We start from the raw sequence: 16,018 nt of genomic DNA on the forward strand, positions 1-16,018 counted from the left end.
TGTTGAACACACTTTCAGCTCTGGATTCCTAAGGAATGGTGTCAGCTGCTGAGGGTGGCAGAGCTCCAGGCCAGCCGAACAGGAACCTGGCCGTGGGACGCCCATGGGCCACTGGGGGTTTGTGTGGCAGAAGCATAGCTTTCCCTATGGCCTTCACAGCAGAGATGGTCCCCCACGGGGACCTTGAACTTGTTTTTTACAAGCCCTGAACAGTAGGCAGTGTTGCTCAGAAGCTGTGAACCACTGTGATGAGGGCCTATTATCTACACAAGGCTCCTGATGCGTGTGCACGTCCTGGGCCTCAAACCTGCAGCCGATGAGGCTTGGAGACCTTGAGCCTGCCTTTTCAGCCTGGGCCCACTGAGCATCTGTTAATGGACAGGATTCTTGCAAACACTTCTCAGCGGATAAGTAACACAGTTAATACAGGGTCCCTGATCTCTATCAGAATAGGTAATGTGCTCTGCCAGCAGCCATTGGCTCCTCACAGAAGCCAGCTCTGGGTTTATTATCCCTACAGTTAGAGTGTATATGTGAAGAGGGTGAGAAGGAGAGCAAGATGAAGTAACACATAAATAAATTTGGAAGACACTTTGAAGTGATTTATCAAATCACTAGATGCAGTGGAATTGTTATCTTCCCTAACTTTGGAGTTAGGGATGGCTGCCCTCTCTGAGGCCTGATTGGCTATCCCCAAGTATGACACACGCTTAAGTATGACAGAACTCAAAGCCAATGAAAACAACAGTGAGCTCACTTTTTAGCTGCTTTGTTTAAGATGGCTAATTTCAATTCTGTTCTCATCACAGATTATTATCTATTATGCTTACATTTCAAACATGAGGCCTTGGAGAGTGTACTACTTGGCCATGAGGCAGCGGAGTTCTAGAAAATTAGATAATTTTGAAACATGAACCAAAGCCTGTTTGGCTGACATACAGATGGGCTGTGCCCTGTGCCGAGGAGGATAAATATAGAGTCTGAAATGCCAAAGAGACAACTGGAATATTTTCCTCTCATCCTCTCCCATAGTGACCTGGTAGAGTGGGCTGCTCTCTGCCTCTCCCTTCTGACACTTGGCTCTGGTTCTGTCCTTTCCCTGTCCCTTTTCTGGGCCTGGGATATAAGGCATTGCCTGTAAGGGAATATATTGGTTTGTACCTGCTGCCATCACCATATACAGAGCGGCTTACACAACGGTTATTTAAGTTCTCTGGTTCTGGATGCTGGAATTCTGAAAGCTAGGGCTTAGCAGAGTTGAGGCCTTTCTCCGAGGCTCCCAGAGGACCATCTTCCCCAGATGTCACATGATTTCTCCTCTGTGCACGTCTACATCCTTATCCCTTCTTATAAGTGCACCAGTTGGGGTGGACTGTGTTCACACCCATTACATGATTTTATCTTCACTGAACCTGTTTCCAGTCCCTGTCTCCATATACAGCCATGTTCCAAAGTATGGAGGATTGGTGCTTCAACCTCTGGATTTGCAGAGGACACGGTTCAGATATAAGGGATTCATTCTGTCAGGAAAGAGACAAGCTGAATAGTTTGTGTAGGGGCCAGTGTCATCTGCTCTGCTCCATAGAAACATTCCAGCATCTGGCCACTCAAAGTTGGGCAGAGAATCTCCTCTGCTAGCAAAACTTGATTGTAGCAGAATTGAAGTGCTTCTGTCTCTTTCTTGACTTAATCCTAACCATCTAAAGTAGATGTTATCTCCCTTCTGCAAAACAGGAAGTAGACACACTGGAGCCCAGCTCCTGAACTGATCCCAGGCAGCTTTCTCCCCTCATGTGGCCTGGGCCTCAGTGTTCCGACCCAGGGCTTCCAGTATGTTGGAGTGGATCAGGATAAGTTGGTTGCCCTGGGCCATTCATTTGCAATTTACCTTCCTAAGCCACGCTTATTTCCCAAGATAGTCTGTCTTCATGATCTGAAGTGCTTATGAGTTTGCCCATCTGCTAAAATGCATTTGTAGCCTCCAAAACAGTGCACTGATTTTTTTCAGCCGTTCATGTACCTATATAGAGTCCTCAAACTTTTGTCAACCTACTGATATGATCCCAGCTGACACCCAACAAGACCACTTTGACCTTCTTGTTTCTTTTTTGACTATACTCGTGTCCTCTCCCCAGCCTGTCTAGTGCCTCATTTTTCTGCATTGTATTTTCATTGATGGAATTTGGTCTAAATAAGCCACATGTAGTGGTGACAGGGGCAGAGAAGAAATGCCACTTTTAGCAACACAAATTAGTGTGCTCCCGTTGCATTGAGCAACACAAGGTGATCTCCAGAAGTTTCTGTCTGATAGGCTTAGCAAATCAAAATTGGGACTGTAATACCCATTATTTAGAACTTAAGATGTAGAAAGCCCGTTGATAGTCTCTTCGGCATACTAGCTTTTGTTCTATTTGATAAAAATATTTAATGTTTAAATGTTTGGCATTACCATCAAATGAATGTTGTCAGAGAAAATCACACATTTTATTGGGCATGATACCACGTTTAACACATAATTAGATTGTAAGCAATTTTTTTTTTTGGTAACTGTTTGGTTTTATTCATGTTAAAACAATGAGAAATTTCTTAGTATCTCCCCTTTATCAAGAAAGATCCCGAGTTTTGTATGGGTGGACTCATCTCACCCATGCAGATGTTTTCCATTGGCAGCTATTCTTCCTCCCCTTTGGTGGATAAGGACCCTGAGACTCAGGACAGAACACTTGCCAAGATCTCTGGCATTTGCAGAGCTGATGTTTAAATCCCAGGCTCCCTGGTGTCACAGCTTGAGCTCTTTACTCTCCCTGTCATCACGGACAAGAAGAATTACTCTCTTCTGTGAAGCAATACGTAGCTCATCCCATCTCATTCACTGTCTGTTTTAGAACATTATTTTAGCTAAAATTGATATGGCTCCTGTGGTGAAATTAATTCTGAAAATTTCCCTGGTTTCGTTTCATGGGGAACAGTGCACATTGTCTTAACCACCACCTCTCTGTGAAGATTTATGTGGCTGCCTGTGATTGGAGTGATCTTTCTATGTGATGGGGTCACAGAGAGCAGACATGTGTCCTTCTAGTCTTTTCCGAGGATATGGCATTTTTTGAGGGCCTGGTGCTCAGCCTTCAGAATGACCAAAGTCCCCCAGAAACCTCACTCTGTGCTTCTTTCCAGAAAATCACTCTGCACCTCCTGACGTAACCACATACACCTCAGAGCACTCAATACAAGTGGAAAGGCCACAGGGCTCGACAACGTCTCGGACAGCACCAAAGTACGGCAATGCTGAGCTCATGGAAACCGGAGACGGTAGGGCTTGCAGCGAGGACATGTGCTCTTTGTGAACTGTCTGCGGACTGCCCTCTCTGTGTGCAGGCTTGTTCTTCCAGATACATAGTCAGGCACCAAATCTAGCTCATCACATTCCTCACAAACCTTCCACAGAAGGTGGCCTAACCAAATGAAATGCAAATTCTTTCCAAGTTGGCCAAGAAGTTATTTTTCAGGGAAAAAAATGCAAATGTTGCAAAAACGTAACATAAGAAGAAGAAATTTTATAAGAAGCTGATGTGTTTGCTGAATACTCATGCTGGTTGAATAATTATGAGATTACAGCACAAATGTTAAGACCATGAATGGTTTTTTAAATGTTTTTTTAAATCAGAATAATTGGCAGATATGGGTAGTATAGTGGTTTAAACTTTGGAAGAAAGAAGGTCTGTTTTATTTTCCTCCAAACAGGACAGCATTTTTGTTGGCTTGGTAAAACACCTCGTTGGAAGGATTCCCTGCTGTGTCTCACGGGTTTTTAAACTTGGCCTGCTGTGATTACAGTGATCTCTTCCACCACTCACTGTCAGACCAGTGAGACCTGGACACGGAGTACTGCCATATTGTGCTTTTCTGTCTCCGTCCTGGCCAGTGTCCTAAAAGCTAGACTAGAATCAGCATTAAAATTAAACTGAATTTTGTTGTTATTGTTCTATTATTATTATTATTTTATTGACTCTGTGCAGCCCAGGTTGGCCTGGGATTCTTCCTCTTGAATCCTGAGATTATAGGTGTATAGCACCATGCCAGGTCCTCAAATGGTTTTTATTGTTATATTAATAAGATGAACAAAATAATCTCAATGTGCCATTCAGATTCGCTTTGTTTATTGATGTTTTTATGATGCTTGTGTATCATAGAATAGATACATGTGTATGCCTGTTAAATAGAAATTCAATTATGAATTCAGTCTGTAAGAGGTAGCATACTCTCTTCAATATGGTCAAAACCCAAAAGTCACTAGTTCATGAGTGATCCAGTGCATACAATGGAAGCCATTCCAGCTTCTAATACAATTGGCTTTCCTTCAATGCTTTTGTAATTTCCTTTATTCTCTGATAAACTCACTGTTTATTGAATTAGACATTGTTGTTAATCTTGTCATTATTTTAATAACCTGTCATCTTTGAAGTCCATCATTGTCAGCTTTGTTTTCCTAGGTAAATTCCAAGTTATGTGCAATCGTAGATGGTCAGGTGTCTCTTGGTATTTGACACCCCCACACCAGATTCACATGGGAGCCCATGTAGATACAGATTCTAGACCATACCAAAGCCATACCAAAGTGGGTCAGAAGTCCAGGGATAGCCCAAGGATGATTCTTACAAATTCTAAAGTAGGATTCAGAACCACTGCCTTGCAGAATGATTGCTCTTGATCCATTCGAATCAAATTAAGTGAAACTATTTAATAGGCAAATAGTATATTCATATACTGAGAATTCTGAGTTACACTTTTTTCCCCGTATTTTCAAAACTATAAAATATTTTTCAATTCTGAGAGCCCTCAGTCGACAGTGTGAAGATTGTGTATTGATTTTTAGAAATGTGATAGGAAATTTTTCTTAAGCTCTGACCTATTTCTTCCCAAATGTGCGTCTTCCGGCTGTGGCATTCTGTCTACCCCACGGTTCCTGTTTTTTCAGGAGTACCAGTAAGTAGCCGGGTATCAGCAAAAATTCAGCAGCTTGTCAACACCCTCAAACGACCTAAACGACCACCATTACGAGAGTTCTTTGTCGATGACTTTGAAGAATTGTTAGAAGGTAAAAGAACCTTTTCCATCCCTGTTTCTTTCAGCTATGCCTATGATCCCATGAACAATCCCGCTTTTTTTTTTTTTTAAACGTTTACTTGTTTAAGAGCAATAATCCTGCCTTCCCTGAATGATGGAAGTCTCGACCCAGGAGTTCCTGAGGTGCTGTTCCCAGATGCACCCCTGAAAGATGTAACCTGCATCAAGTGCCGCTCTCTTAGCAGAATGTGATTTTGCTCTATGAGCCAGGCCTCTCTTTAAGGGCTAAGATTAGAGCAACACTAAATGAAATTCTAGGAACCCTCACCTCACCGCAGAGCTGCGGTCTCTATACGAGCTGTGAAGAGGACTGCAGAGGAAACCGATGCCTGATTCTGCTGTGTTCCTCTGAGTCTCGCAGCATAGAGCTGGTGGCCTCGCCTGGAGTGCTGGGGAGCCTTGTAACCCAAAGTCAAAGCCAAATAGACAAGCCACCGGCTGCCTCACACCCACACTCCTTGTTTTCTTCTTTGTGAAAATCACTGTAAGACAGTCGGTCTTCCAGCAGCAGGTGGAAATGGTCAGCCAGTCACAGACTGTGAGTGAGAAACCCATCATCGGGAGAAATGATTTCAGTTCCTTGCCTGCCTGAACTAAAGGCTGATGATGTACATAAACTACATTAAAATAAAATGAAAGTGCTACTTTAGTTTCTCTTAAAATAGTACTTGCTCTGTGATCTTTTTATTCAGAGTAGTCATAGGAAATACGTAGCTACATCTGAGCACTTGAGGGCAAAACATAAACATGCAAGATTGGAGCTCTTTGAAGTTCAGAATTTTACTGTTTTTGGTTATCAAGATTTTACGTTGAAATACTAGACCGTGCACATAGGAGTTTGCCTCTTATCAGTTTATAGGTGAACTCGTGTCCTACTAAGTTCTCCTTGCCATCTTGCCTTGGAGTTCCAAGAATTCAGTGTTTCCATCACATCTGTGAACTTAGTATAGGAATCATGACTTTGATTCCAGAGAAGTGTATTTTCTGTCAGCTAATAAAGTTATAAATATGAGTATATTTTTTCTTGAAAATTTTTTGTATTCATACATATCTAGTTCAGCAACCAGATCCCAACCAACCAAAGCCGGAGGGTGCGCAGATGCTGGCCATGCGAGGGGAGCAGCTGGGGGTGGTCACTAACTGGCCGCCCTCCCTGGAGGCTGCTCTGCAGCGCTGGGGAACCATCTCACCCAAGGCTCCCTGTCTGACCACCATGGACACAAATGGGAAGCCCCTCTACATCCTCACCTACGGTAAGCCGAAAAGGTCACCAGCAGCAGTTCTGAAAGGTCTGTCCCTCCCGCTCTTTTGCTTACTCCTGCACAAAATTGCTGCTGAGTGTAAAGAAGGTCCATGTCTCCCGGGGTGCCTCCTCTGTTTGCACTGCTTGATGTGTAGAAATTCGTGGCATTTCTGTGCCATTGATGGAGTCTACAGGAGTGTTTCAGGAAGATTATTTGGTGTCCGTGTAGAAATTATTACTTGTTTGGGTTTTTTTCCTAACATGAAACTAGAAATAGGTACTTAAAACAAACTCCAATAAGATACTAGATTCTGCTTCTTGAATACAAATATATGATTTTCTTGAAATACTTTCAGCAAGGACTGGTAGAGAATGCGTTTCTATATTCTTTGGCATAAGTTTGGGTCATACTTCTGACACCATCCTCAATACCATAACCCAAAATGCTGAAAATAGAAGATCAAAATTCCTAAAATCCAAAACACAAGAAGATCAAACCCCCAAAATATGATTCTGAAAAATATCGTTTGATTTCTTTAAAAGCCATCTATTTACATTTTCAAGTGGCAATTTATTTAAGAAAAGTTCGCTGAACATTTCACAGACCACTTTATACAGTGATATAGACAATCAGATATATATTTTTGCAAGCACAAATGCTCAGGTTTGCTTGAGGCAGGCAGACAAGTTTAACAGCTCTTAGAAGTGAACTGTGTTCATCAGAACAATGTGGGGAAGAAGGGCACAGGGTATATGTGTGCATCACTGTGCCTGGTGAATGTGTGTGTCCAGCTTTGTAACCGTGATAGCCTAAAATACCACAATGGGCAGCAACAGCAATTGAGCCTTTTGACAAGTTAAAACAAAAGCTGTGTTGGGTCACTACCCCATTTACAGTTGCCTGAAGAGCACAAATCTCTCACACAAATGCAGGTGTTCAAAAAGGACATCTCTTCATCTGAGGCAGTTTTGACCTTGTCACACACACACAGTGCTGGCATAAACCAATTGTAATCATAATCCACTTGTGAGAGCCACATTTGCATAATAAAAACATGGATAAATTAGAACACTCTCTTAAAGTCAGTACTAGAAATGACACACAGATTAAATACATAACGTAGGAAAATTATAAAGAAGAATGATGACAATTGAAAATAGTGGGAATACTAAACTAGCCTGGGAGCACCCTCTCCCTGTCCCCCCAAGAGTCCTTCCAGGGGACTTCAGGAGCCTGAGCTCAGAATTCTGATGTCCAGTGCAGTTGAGAAAAACTATTTTCCAACTTTCAGAGAAGCTCACCTTCTGCCTGAACCCCTAACTGGTTGAATATACCTCTCTGTGTTGAGGGGTCCAGGCCTCACCTAACACTCATCTCTGGAGACAGCTTCTCAGACAACTCAAAACGATGCTTGAGCAGATTTTGAGGCATTTGTCGTACATTCACCCTGCGCGCCATGATGCAAATGAAAACCCTCCAGTTCCTTCCCCTGAGTCGGCTTCTCAGCCCTCTATCATAGGCCTTTACCCCTTGCCATGGGAGTTGCAGTTTCCAGAATTTGAGCTTTCAAAATTTCAACACTTGGGGGACTTTTTAAAGTCTTTCAGATTATGATTTTAGGAGGATTTTAGACTCCAGAGGTTTTGCTTTTTCAGGATTTCAATATTCAGGATTACAATACTGAGGATTATGAATTATTATTGGCATCTATGAGAAGAAAGAAAAGCTACATCTACAATTCTGTTTCAGAAAGCCAGAGAAACAAGCACTCCTTAATACTTTGTGTACCCATGAGCTTTCGCAAGTTGGTAGCTACAGCAGAGAGGTGCCTTTGCCTTTGTTCCATCACAATGGAGAGAGCAGATTTTCCAGTTATTTGCATACTGTCGACTTCAGCATTGCAAAGAGACCAACTTACGAGCTAAAACAATGGAAAGACTCTCTTTACATGTGCTGTGTAAGGTTAGGTGACCTTTTTCCTAACTTAGTTTTTACGGAAGGTTGAACTCAGCACTTTGCACTTAGTAGGTGGGCTCTCCACCACTTGAGCCTTTGTTGATTCAGTAATTTTTTAGATAGAGTCTCAAGTGTATGCCTGACTGGCCTTGGCCTATGTGTGCTTCCTTAGGACAGGCATAGAGCACTGTGCCAACTTATTACTGATTGTGACTGAGTCTTGTGAACTTTTTGCTCCTCCCAACTCTAACTCTGAAGTACCCTCCTTAATTTTGTTTACTTAACACATACACTCTTTTGATTGCAAGTGGAGAAGAAATCGCTTTCTGTATTGGCCGTCAAGGTTAAAAGCCAGACATCATGGGATTCAGAAGGGTCTGGCCTTCTGATGGGGCTGTGCCAGCTGTGGACATAAGCATCCCTAGATGGCAGTGGAATGTTGGCTTAGGAGCCTATTTGAGTTTGGGATCAGATGCTTCATGGCTTCCTTTGGTAGTTTCACGTGCAAAGAGAATGTCATTTGTGACCAAGAATATGCTTGAGTTCCTTCTTTAAGGAAGTCTTTTCTCTGTGCCTTTCACACCTGGCCAAATGTATGCTTGAGGCTGGCTGTATACTTGTGCCATTGTTTCTGGACTTACTGCCTCATATGTGGGAAATCTTAGGGACCAATTTGCCTGCATGTATGAGCATATATATTATTTCTGATGGCCAGTTAAATGTTCTTTAAGATGAGTGAAATATAACACATAAAAAACTGGCACATTACGCAGGTTTGGGAAATCAACATTATAAGACAGTTTTCAAGAAGGGTGCAAGTTTAAAATCTAAGTAGGAGTGTAGCCCCTCTCTGTTGATGGACTTTTGTTTTGTTTTGTTTTTGGGTCCGGTCATGGGGCCGAACTCTGGGCCTGGGTGCTGTCTGTCAGCTCTTCAGCTCAAGGCTAGCGCACTACCACTTGAGCCACCATGCCACTTCCAGCTTTTTTCTTTTTGTTTATGTGGTGCTGAGGAATTGAACCCAGGGCCTCAGGCATGCAAGGCAAGCGCTCTACCACTGAGCCACCTTCCTAGCCCCTGTTGATGGACTTTTGAACAAATTTGTGTTATTGTTCTCTCTCTCTCTCTCTCTCTCTCTCTCATTCTCTTTCTTTTCCTCTCTCTCTCTCCTGTTTCACTCTCCTGTATCTCTGTCCTGTCTCTTGCTCTCTCGTTAAAGCTAATATGAGGTTGATGAACAAGACTGTGCACTGCCTACAACTGAAACATTTCTACTTCACTTACATCATCTGTATTTTATTGTATTGTAGTCTCTCTATTGAAAATTAGCTTTGATATGAGTTTCTGGTGATACCAGCTTTAAGACTCTTGGCTGAGAGAGAAGTTGAAGCTTGAACAAACTATAACAGTGCTGGGCTGGATGAGGTGGAATATACTTGGAATCCCAGCTTCCCTGGAGGTGAAAGTAGGAAAGTCACCACCATTAGAAGTTAGTCTCAGGCAAAACATGAACTCTTACATGGAAAAAAATAGCTTTAAAAGTGCTAGGAACCAGCTCAAGAGATAGTCCCTGCCTAACAAGCACAAGCCCTGAATTCAAACCCAGTACTGCCAAAATAAAAGCTATAATAGTGCTATTGTTTGCAACTGATTTGTTCATTTGTAACCCATTGATAGTTTTTCAGTTCTAATTGTTTAATTTTAGTAGTCTGTGATATTGACTACATTAAAAAATTTTGAAAGCACAAAATGTTTAGGGGAGAAAAATCACTCCCCGGGTTATTTCTAATAGAGTGACTATTGTTTATAGGGAAAGAAATATAATCCCCAAATAAAATTTCAAATGACTTTGGAGCATCCAGCTTTGAGAACTATATTGTTAAATTTACAAGTTAAAAAACATGAGCTGGGAGCCAGTGGTTCATGCCTGTAATCCTAGCTACTCAGGAGGCTGATATCTGAGTATCCAGGTTCAAAGCCAGCAGGGCAGAAAAGTCCCTGTGAGACTCTTATTTCCAATAAATTACTCAAAAACCGGAAGTAGTGCTGTGGCTCAAAGTGGTAGAGCGCTCACCTTGAGAACACAAAGGGGCTCTGGGACAGTGCCCAGGCCCTGAGTTCAAGCCTCATAGCTGACAAAAATTGGCCGGGGGGGTGGGAAGGGGAGACAATAACTTACCTATGATGTTAATAAAACCAAGACATCAAGCCCCAGGACCAACCAAAAACAAAAAAAAACAAAAAAATAAAATAAAACCAAGACATTCATTGAGGACATACCATCAACTAGGAATTGTCTTAGGAAATTAGCAATTAAAGATAAAGCATTGCCTGCTCTTGAATGCAAATCGATGAACCTCTGATGGGTTATTAATAACAGCACTGCTTTGGGTAGCTGCAATTTCTATGGAAAACTTTTTTATTTCAACTTTTTATAATAAGGAAACAATTAAAATAATGATTGCATTAAGATAGAAAATAACTAGAGTTGCTCTTTGTTATTACATTAAGATAACAGCTATCACCTTGGCTCCCTGAACAGCTCTTAGCAGCTGAGTTTCTGAGACTCGATTGTAAAAGGCCTTTATATATTCAAGAACACCTTTTAGATTTGAAGTCATTTTATTCCATCTTAGACTGTTCACCATCACCTGAATAAGGAAATGTCTGGCTGTACATTTAGGCAAGGATTTTGAAATGTGCAAGTCCTTTGGGGCTTTTTTTCCCCCCTAAGCTTTTAAAAAACATAGAAAACAATCTAAAGTTTAAAACTCCATATGAAAAGTTTTAAAATTTTCTTCTTAAATCCTACTTTATGATCATTTTTCTAGAATTCATGTTAAAATAATCCCAAATGTTTGCCATTATCTTTATCTAAAGCCAAGGATTCCTTTTCCAAAACTCCCAGACCTTGAGGTTAGAAAAGCCTGATGCTGAAAAATGTAGGCCCTGGAGAGAAGGAGAGATCAGGCTTTGGAATGACCAGTAAGGACCATGTTAGCATTCTTTGCAATGACAGTAGACAGGGAAAATTAAAAAAAGGAATTATAAATAATATTAAAGACCTTACCCATGACTCCTGGGATGAAAATGACAGATCATCTGTGGCTTTGCTGTAGGTACTCTGCATGCTAGCCGGGATTCTGCCCAGAACCGGGACCTCGTTCATAGATAGGTTCAGGCTTCTCAGAATGTATGAGTCAGAGTTGTTGGCTCCTGTTTCCTATCTCAATTCCAGGAACTTGGAATAAGTTGAAGGCTTAGAGTGGAAAAAAAGCTTTGGGTAAACTTCATCCCTGAAGAGCATCCCCTCCCTCCCAGGCTAGCAGAAGACAGACTAGAGCTGGGTTTCTATTTTTATTTCTTTTGAAACTTTACTTTTAGAAACCTCTACTTCCTTATTTTGGGGATATTTTGGTTTCTAGTCTAGCCAGATTGTTCCTTTTTTCTTAATAGTTACATGTGTTAGAGTTCCCTGCAAGGGGGAGGGGGAGCATGCCATAGCAGAAGCAAATAGCTATACTGACTATAAACTTTCAGTTAAGAGAATACTTTCTATTAATGTACCCATGTGCGTGTAACCGAAAATGCATGTGTGCAATGGTAAAAATCTCGTGTCTTTATACTATGTATTCACAGGCAAACTGTGGACACGAAGTATGAAGGTTGCTTACAACATTCTACACAAACTAGGTACAAAGCAAGAACCCATGGTTCGGCCGGGAGACAGGGTAAGTACTACTGTTTAAACTCTCTGATCTGCATAATGCAGTGCTGTGTGGAAAATGTCTCTGTTTTAAAATCTCAGCATTCCATCCCTTCTCTTGTTTCCTATTGTGTATGGCTTCCTTCACTTTTGAAGCAGGAGTAAAGGCATATATCACGTCACTTAACTTCTCAGCAACTCAGTGAGCAGTGCTGTAGTTTTTCTCTTTGTGTTATACACCCAGGACACCCAAGCTTCAAAGGTGCTAAGTGTCTTACCAAATGAAGGCACTGACCCAGGGGGGCACTGCCAGTCACTCCGGTCAACGTGCGGAGCCCTTGCTGTACCAGCCACTGTCATAGGTCCTAGTTTTTCCCCTAGTCTGAAATGCACTGGTGCCATCCACCTGGGTAGCAGGATAATATTTACAGTGCCTTTTACCTCAGTCAGTGAGACAGACAGATCTGGCCAGCCAACCAGTGGCATAGTTGTTTTCCCACAGTTAACTCTTTTTTATTTTTTTAATCTTGTTTTTTAAAATATATTTTTATTATCTTTTAAGTAGTTGTATAAAGGGGTTGCCACTTAAAGCAGTTTTTGAATACAACTCTTACACTCTCATCTTCTATTGTCAAACAAAATTTTAATTTGCTTCTTAGAGCAAAATGGGTAAATTAAAGAGGTTAGGTGTTAATATTTCTGTTTCCGTGTTTTATCTGAGCAATTACTAACTCTATCCAAGCTTTATGTCCTGATTTAGATGTAGAATTTGCTGTAAAACCTAATTTTCTTCTCTTCAAACATATACCTTTTCTTTTACTTCTGTGTATCTTAAATGACTAGATGTACCCTGGTTCTTGCTGTTCAAAAGAAAACTGCTAGAGTAGTCTATGAAAGCCCCAGGTTAGAGCACCAAAAATCAATAAGAAATTAGCTTTGACTTACCTAAGAGAGATAATAAAGACACTGGACTATAAGGGAAATTTTTACAGATTGCTGCATCTCAAGATAGTGTGGTGGACTGTGAATCCTCTCTCTCCGTCCCTTCCTTCCTCCTTCCCTCCCTCATGGTTATGCAGTATGTCAAAGACCACTCCAAACTCTTCACAAATGTGGTCATTTGACCTTTATCATAATACTAAGGTGCACTTTTCTGTCATTGTTTTCAGTATTCAGATAAGAAAACGAAGGCTCAGAGAGACCAAAATCGTGCACCAGGGCCCAGAGCTAAAAATTGGCATAGGAATTGTGTCCTGTCTGGTCTGATCCCAGGCTGTCTGCTAGGTCACCTGCTGGCCATTTGTACCACCATTCCATTACAGTTCTGAGGTCTATATTGAAATGCGACACTATTTATGAAGCTTAGAGAAAACAATAAACAAAATAATGCATCTACTGGGATTTCATCTCTGTAAATATTATGTGGACATGAAAGTAGCAGCCCCTGTATTGTGGTAACAGCATTATAGATGACTCTGGTTAATATTCACCATCCACATATTCAGAATCTGTGAAGTACTTGATCAGATTCCTCTTACTAAAAGGTGTTTGGCATAGAGCACATCATTCTTTTTCCAGCCTCTTCCTTATTCAGAATTTTAATCCTGCCATCTTTTGGTGGTTGAACCCTGTACTAGGTCTTGGAAAGTTGACCTGGAGTTTATGTTGAAATGTCTATGTGTGTTCTGTCCCTGCAGGTGGCGCTGGTGTTCCCCAACAACGACCCTGCTGCCTTCATGGTGGCCTTCTATGGCTGCCTGCTGGCGGAAGTTGTTCCTGTGCCCATCGAAGTGCCACTCACAAGGAAGGTAAGGAGCTGTGTGTCCTTACAGTCCTCAGGATCAGGTGGCAGGCTTGGTGGCCGTTGGGAGCTCTGTTAGATAAGAATGTGCTGACAGCAGTTTTTACAATGGTTGTGCCTCTCAACTAGATGTGGATGGAGAGGGGCTGAGCCTGTGAACTGGTTTTCTACCGTAAAGGAAGCAGTTAATCACGCCCAGCACAGCTCCACTGTGGGTGTGCAGCTCCTGGAGGTAGAGTTCAAGTTTACTTGGTAGCAGGGTACAGAGCTGTCTGTAAAGAGTAACTGTCTCACGCATAGTTTCCTGTGCATTAGAATACCAGGCAGATGATTATCTGTTTTAAATTTTTATTATTCTCATTTTTTTTTCTGCTGTGAGTGGGGCTTTATCAGTTTATCTGTGATTTGTCAGCTCCTAGCCTGCATTTAAATAACCAGCCTGTGGTGAAGTCAGTGAGGGAGAAGTCCAGCCCTGAGGTGAGCTGGCTCACAGCTGACTACAGAAACCACGGAAACTAGGCTAGTTGTGCCAGGACCTCCAAAACCTTTCCTGAAACCAGCAAGCGAGCCACACACGGACCACATTGAACAGTGGGTCATTGCCGCTGCCACAGGCCTAAACCACCTTGGGTTTTGTTGTTTTGTTTTATGCCAATTTCAGGATTTGAACTTAGGGACTCGTACTGGCTAAGCTTGCTTGCTCAGCTCATTCTCTGCCACTTGAGTCATACCTCCAGCCTAGCTTTTGCTGTCTATTTTTTAGATGGAATCTTTTTTCTGCCTGGCCTGGCTTGGAACCATGAAACTTTGGTCCTCTGTACCTCATCTCCCCCCTTCCCCCTCCCCTCACCACCCTGAGTAGCTAGGATAACTGGCATGAGCCACCGTGCCCAACTGATTCTATCTCTAATACATCAGTTTTAAATTGCAATTGATAAATTTTCAGTTGATGAATCACAATTATGTATCCCATGGAAGACACTGTAATGTTTGATCTTTGTATGCAGTGTGGAATGATCACAAGCAACTTAGTCTGTCACCTCATGTGCCTATCATTTCCTTATGGTATTTTGAAATATACAATACATTGTTATGGATTGTGATCACGCCAGTGGAGAATGGTTCACAGGTTTGCCGCCTGTCTGTAGGAATCCTTGCTCCCCAGGGTCTCCGTCTTCACCCCTTCCCCCAGTCTCTGTGACCATGGGTCATATCAGGTGAACTTCAGAATGTGCATGTAAGTGAGGTCGAGGGATGCTTATTGTGTTGTGCTGGCTTTGTCCCCTCAGCACAGCATCCTGAGGGCCCACCCACATGTCTACATATGAGAGGATTTCCTTCTTGTCAGAGTTGGGACGAGGGTCACATGTGTCCTTTATATCCATTCATCTGTTGATGAACATATAGGTTGATGCCATCTCTTGGCTGTTGTGAATGATGCACAGTGAATGTGGGAGTGCTAATACTCCTCCCACACATTGATTTTAATTCTGCTGGATGTATTCCTAGTAATAGGCTTGTCAGATCGTGCAGTAGTTCTATTTTCAGTTGTCTGAGGAATTTCCATACCATTCTCCATCATGGCTGTGTTGATTTAGCACAGCACGAGCAGCATAACAAAAGTCTCTTCACAGCACATCCTTGCCAACCCTGGCATGAATGAGGCCTAACAGGTGTCAGATGACATCACTGGTTTTTATTTACATGGCCTTGGTCAGGGATGCTGAGGATTGTTTCACATACGCTGTTGGCAATTTGTGCATCATCTTTTGAAAACTGGACCCATGGCATCTACCAGCTCATTGGCCTTTGAAAGTTTTTCTTGGTTTTAACTGGTCAAATACATTGGTTCAGGTACAATTCAGAGGGGTAAGGATGTAAGCATAAGTAATGACATTTGTGAGTCCTGGAAGTGGCTTTTATTTAGTGCCATTGCAATCGGTTTATTAGCCCTCTTGAGCACAAAACATTCTAAATCCTAAACATTGTTTAGTAAACCTAGCTCATTAATTTGGTTCCCATGTAAATTTACTACTTCTCTACGCCTTTGGCGGGGAGGCATTGCCGAGCTACGCAGCATAGGAGAAATGCATGATCTGTGAGCATTTTGGGGAGGGAGCCATAAGAGAGGCAGCCATGCGTGTGTCTGCATCAGTGAGACCAGAGTAGCTGTTGAAGATTTGGACA

At 42.1% G+C, this 16,018-nt stretch overlaps 1 protein-coding gene across 4 annotated transcripts in view; it reads left to right on the plus strand.

Annotated features, from left to right (window-relative positions):
- The window catches only part of Dip2c (disco interacting protein 2 homolog C), a 309,177-nt gene that overhangs the window by 218,582 nt on the left and 74,577 nt on the right, over window positions 1–16,018 (plus strand). For all 4 annotated transcript variants that reach the window (XM_069990590.1, XM_069990591.1, XM_069990592.1 and 1 more), the window contains 5 exons: window positions 3,175–3,309; window positions 4,976–5,095; window positions 6,180–6,377; window positions 11,964–12,055; window positions 13,728–13,838. In XM_069990590.1, the coding sequence (XP_069846691.1) occupies window positions 3,175–3,309; window positions 4,976–5,095; window positions 6,180–6,377; window positions 11,964–12,055; window positions 13,728–13,838 (656 nt within the window). The remainder of the gene's footprint in view (window positions 1–3,174; window positions 3,310–4,975; window positions 5,096–6,179; window positions 6,378–11,963; window positions 12,056–13,727; window positions 13,839–16,018) is intronic.

This window comes from Dipodomys merriami, unplaced genomic scaffold, assembly GCF_024711535.1.
Source record: "Dipodomys merriami isolate MVZ:Mamm:240054 unplaced genomic scaffold, mDipMer1.0.p SCAF_4, whole genome shotgun sequence".
Lineage (NCBI taxonomy): Eukaryota > Metazoa > Chordata > Mammalia > Rodentia > Heteromyidae > Dipodomys > Dipodomys merriami.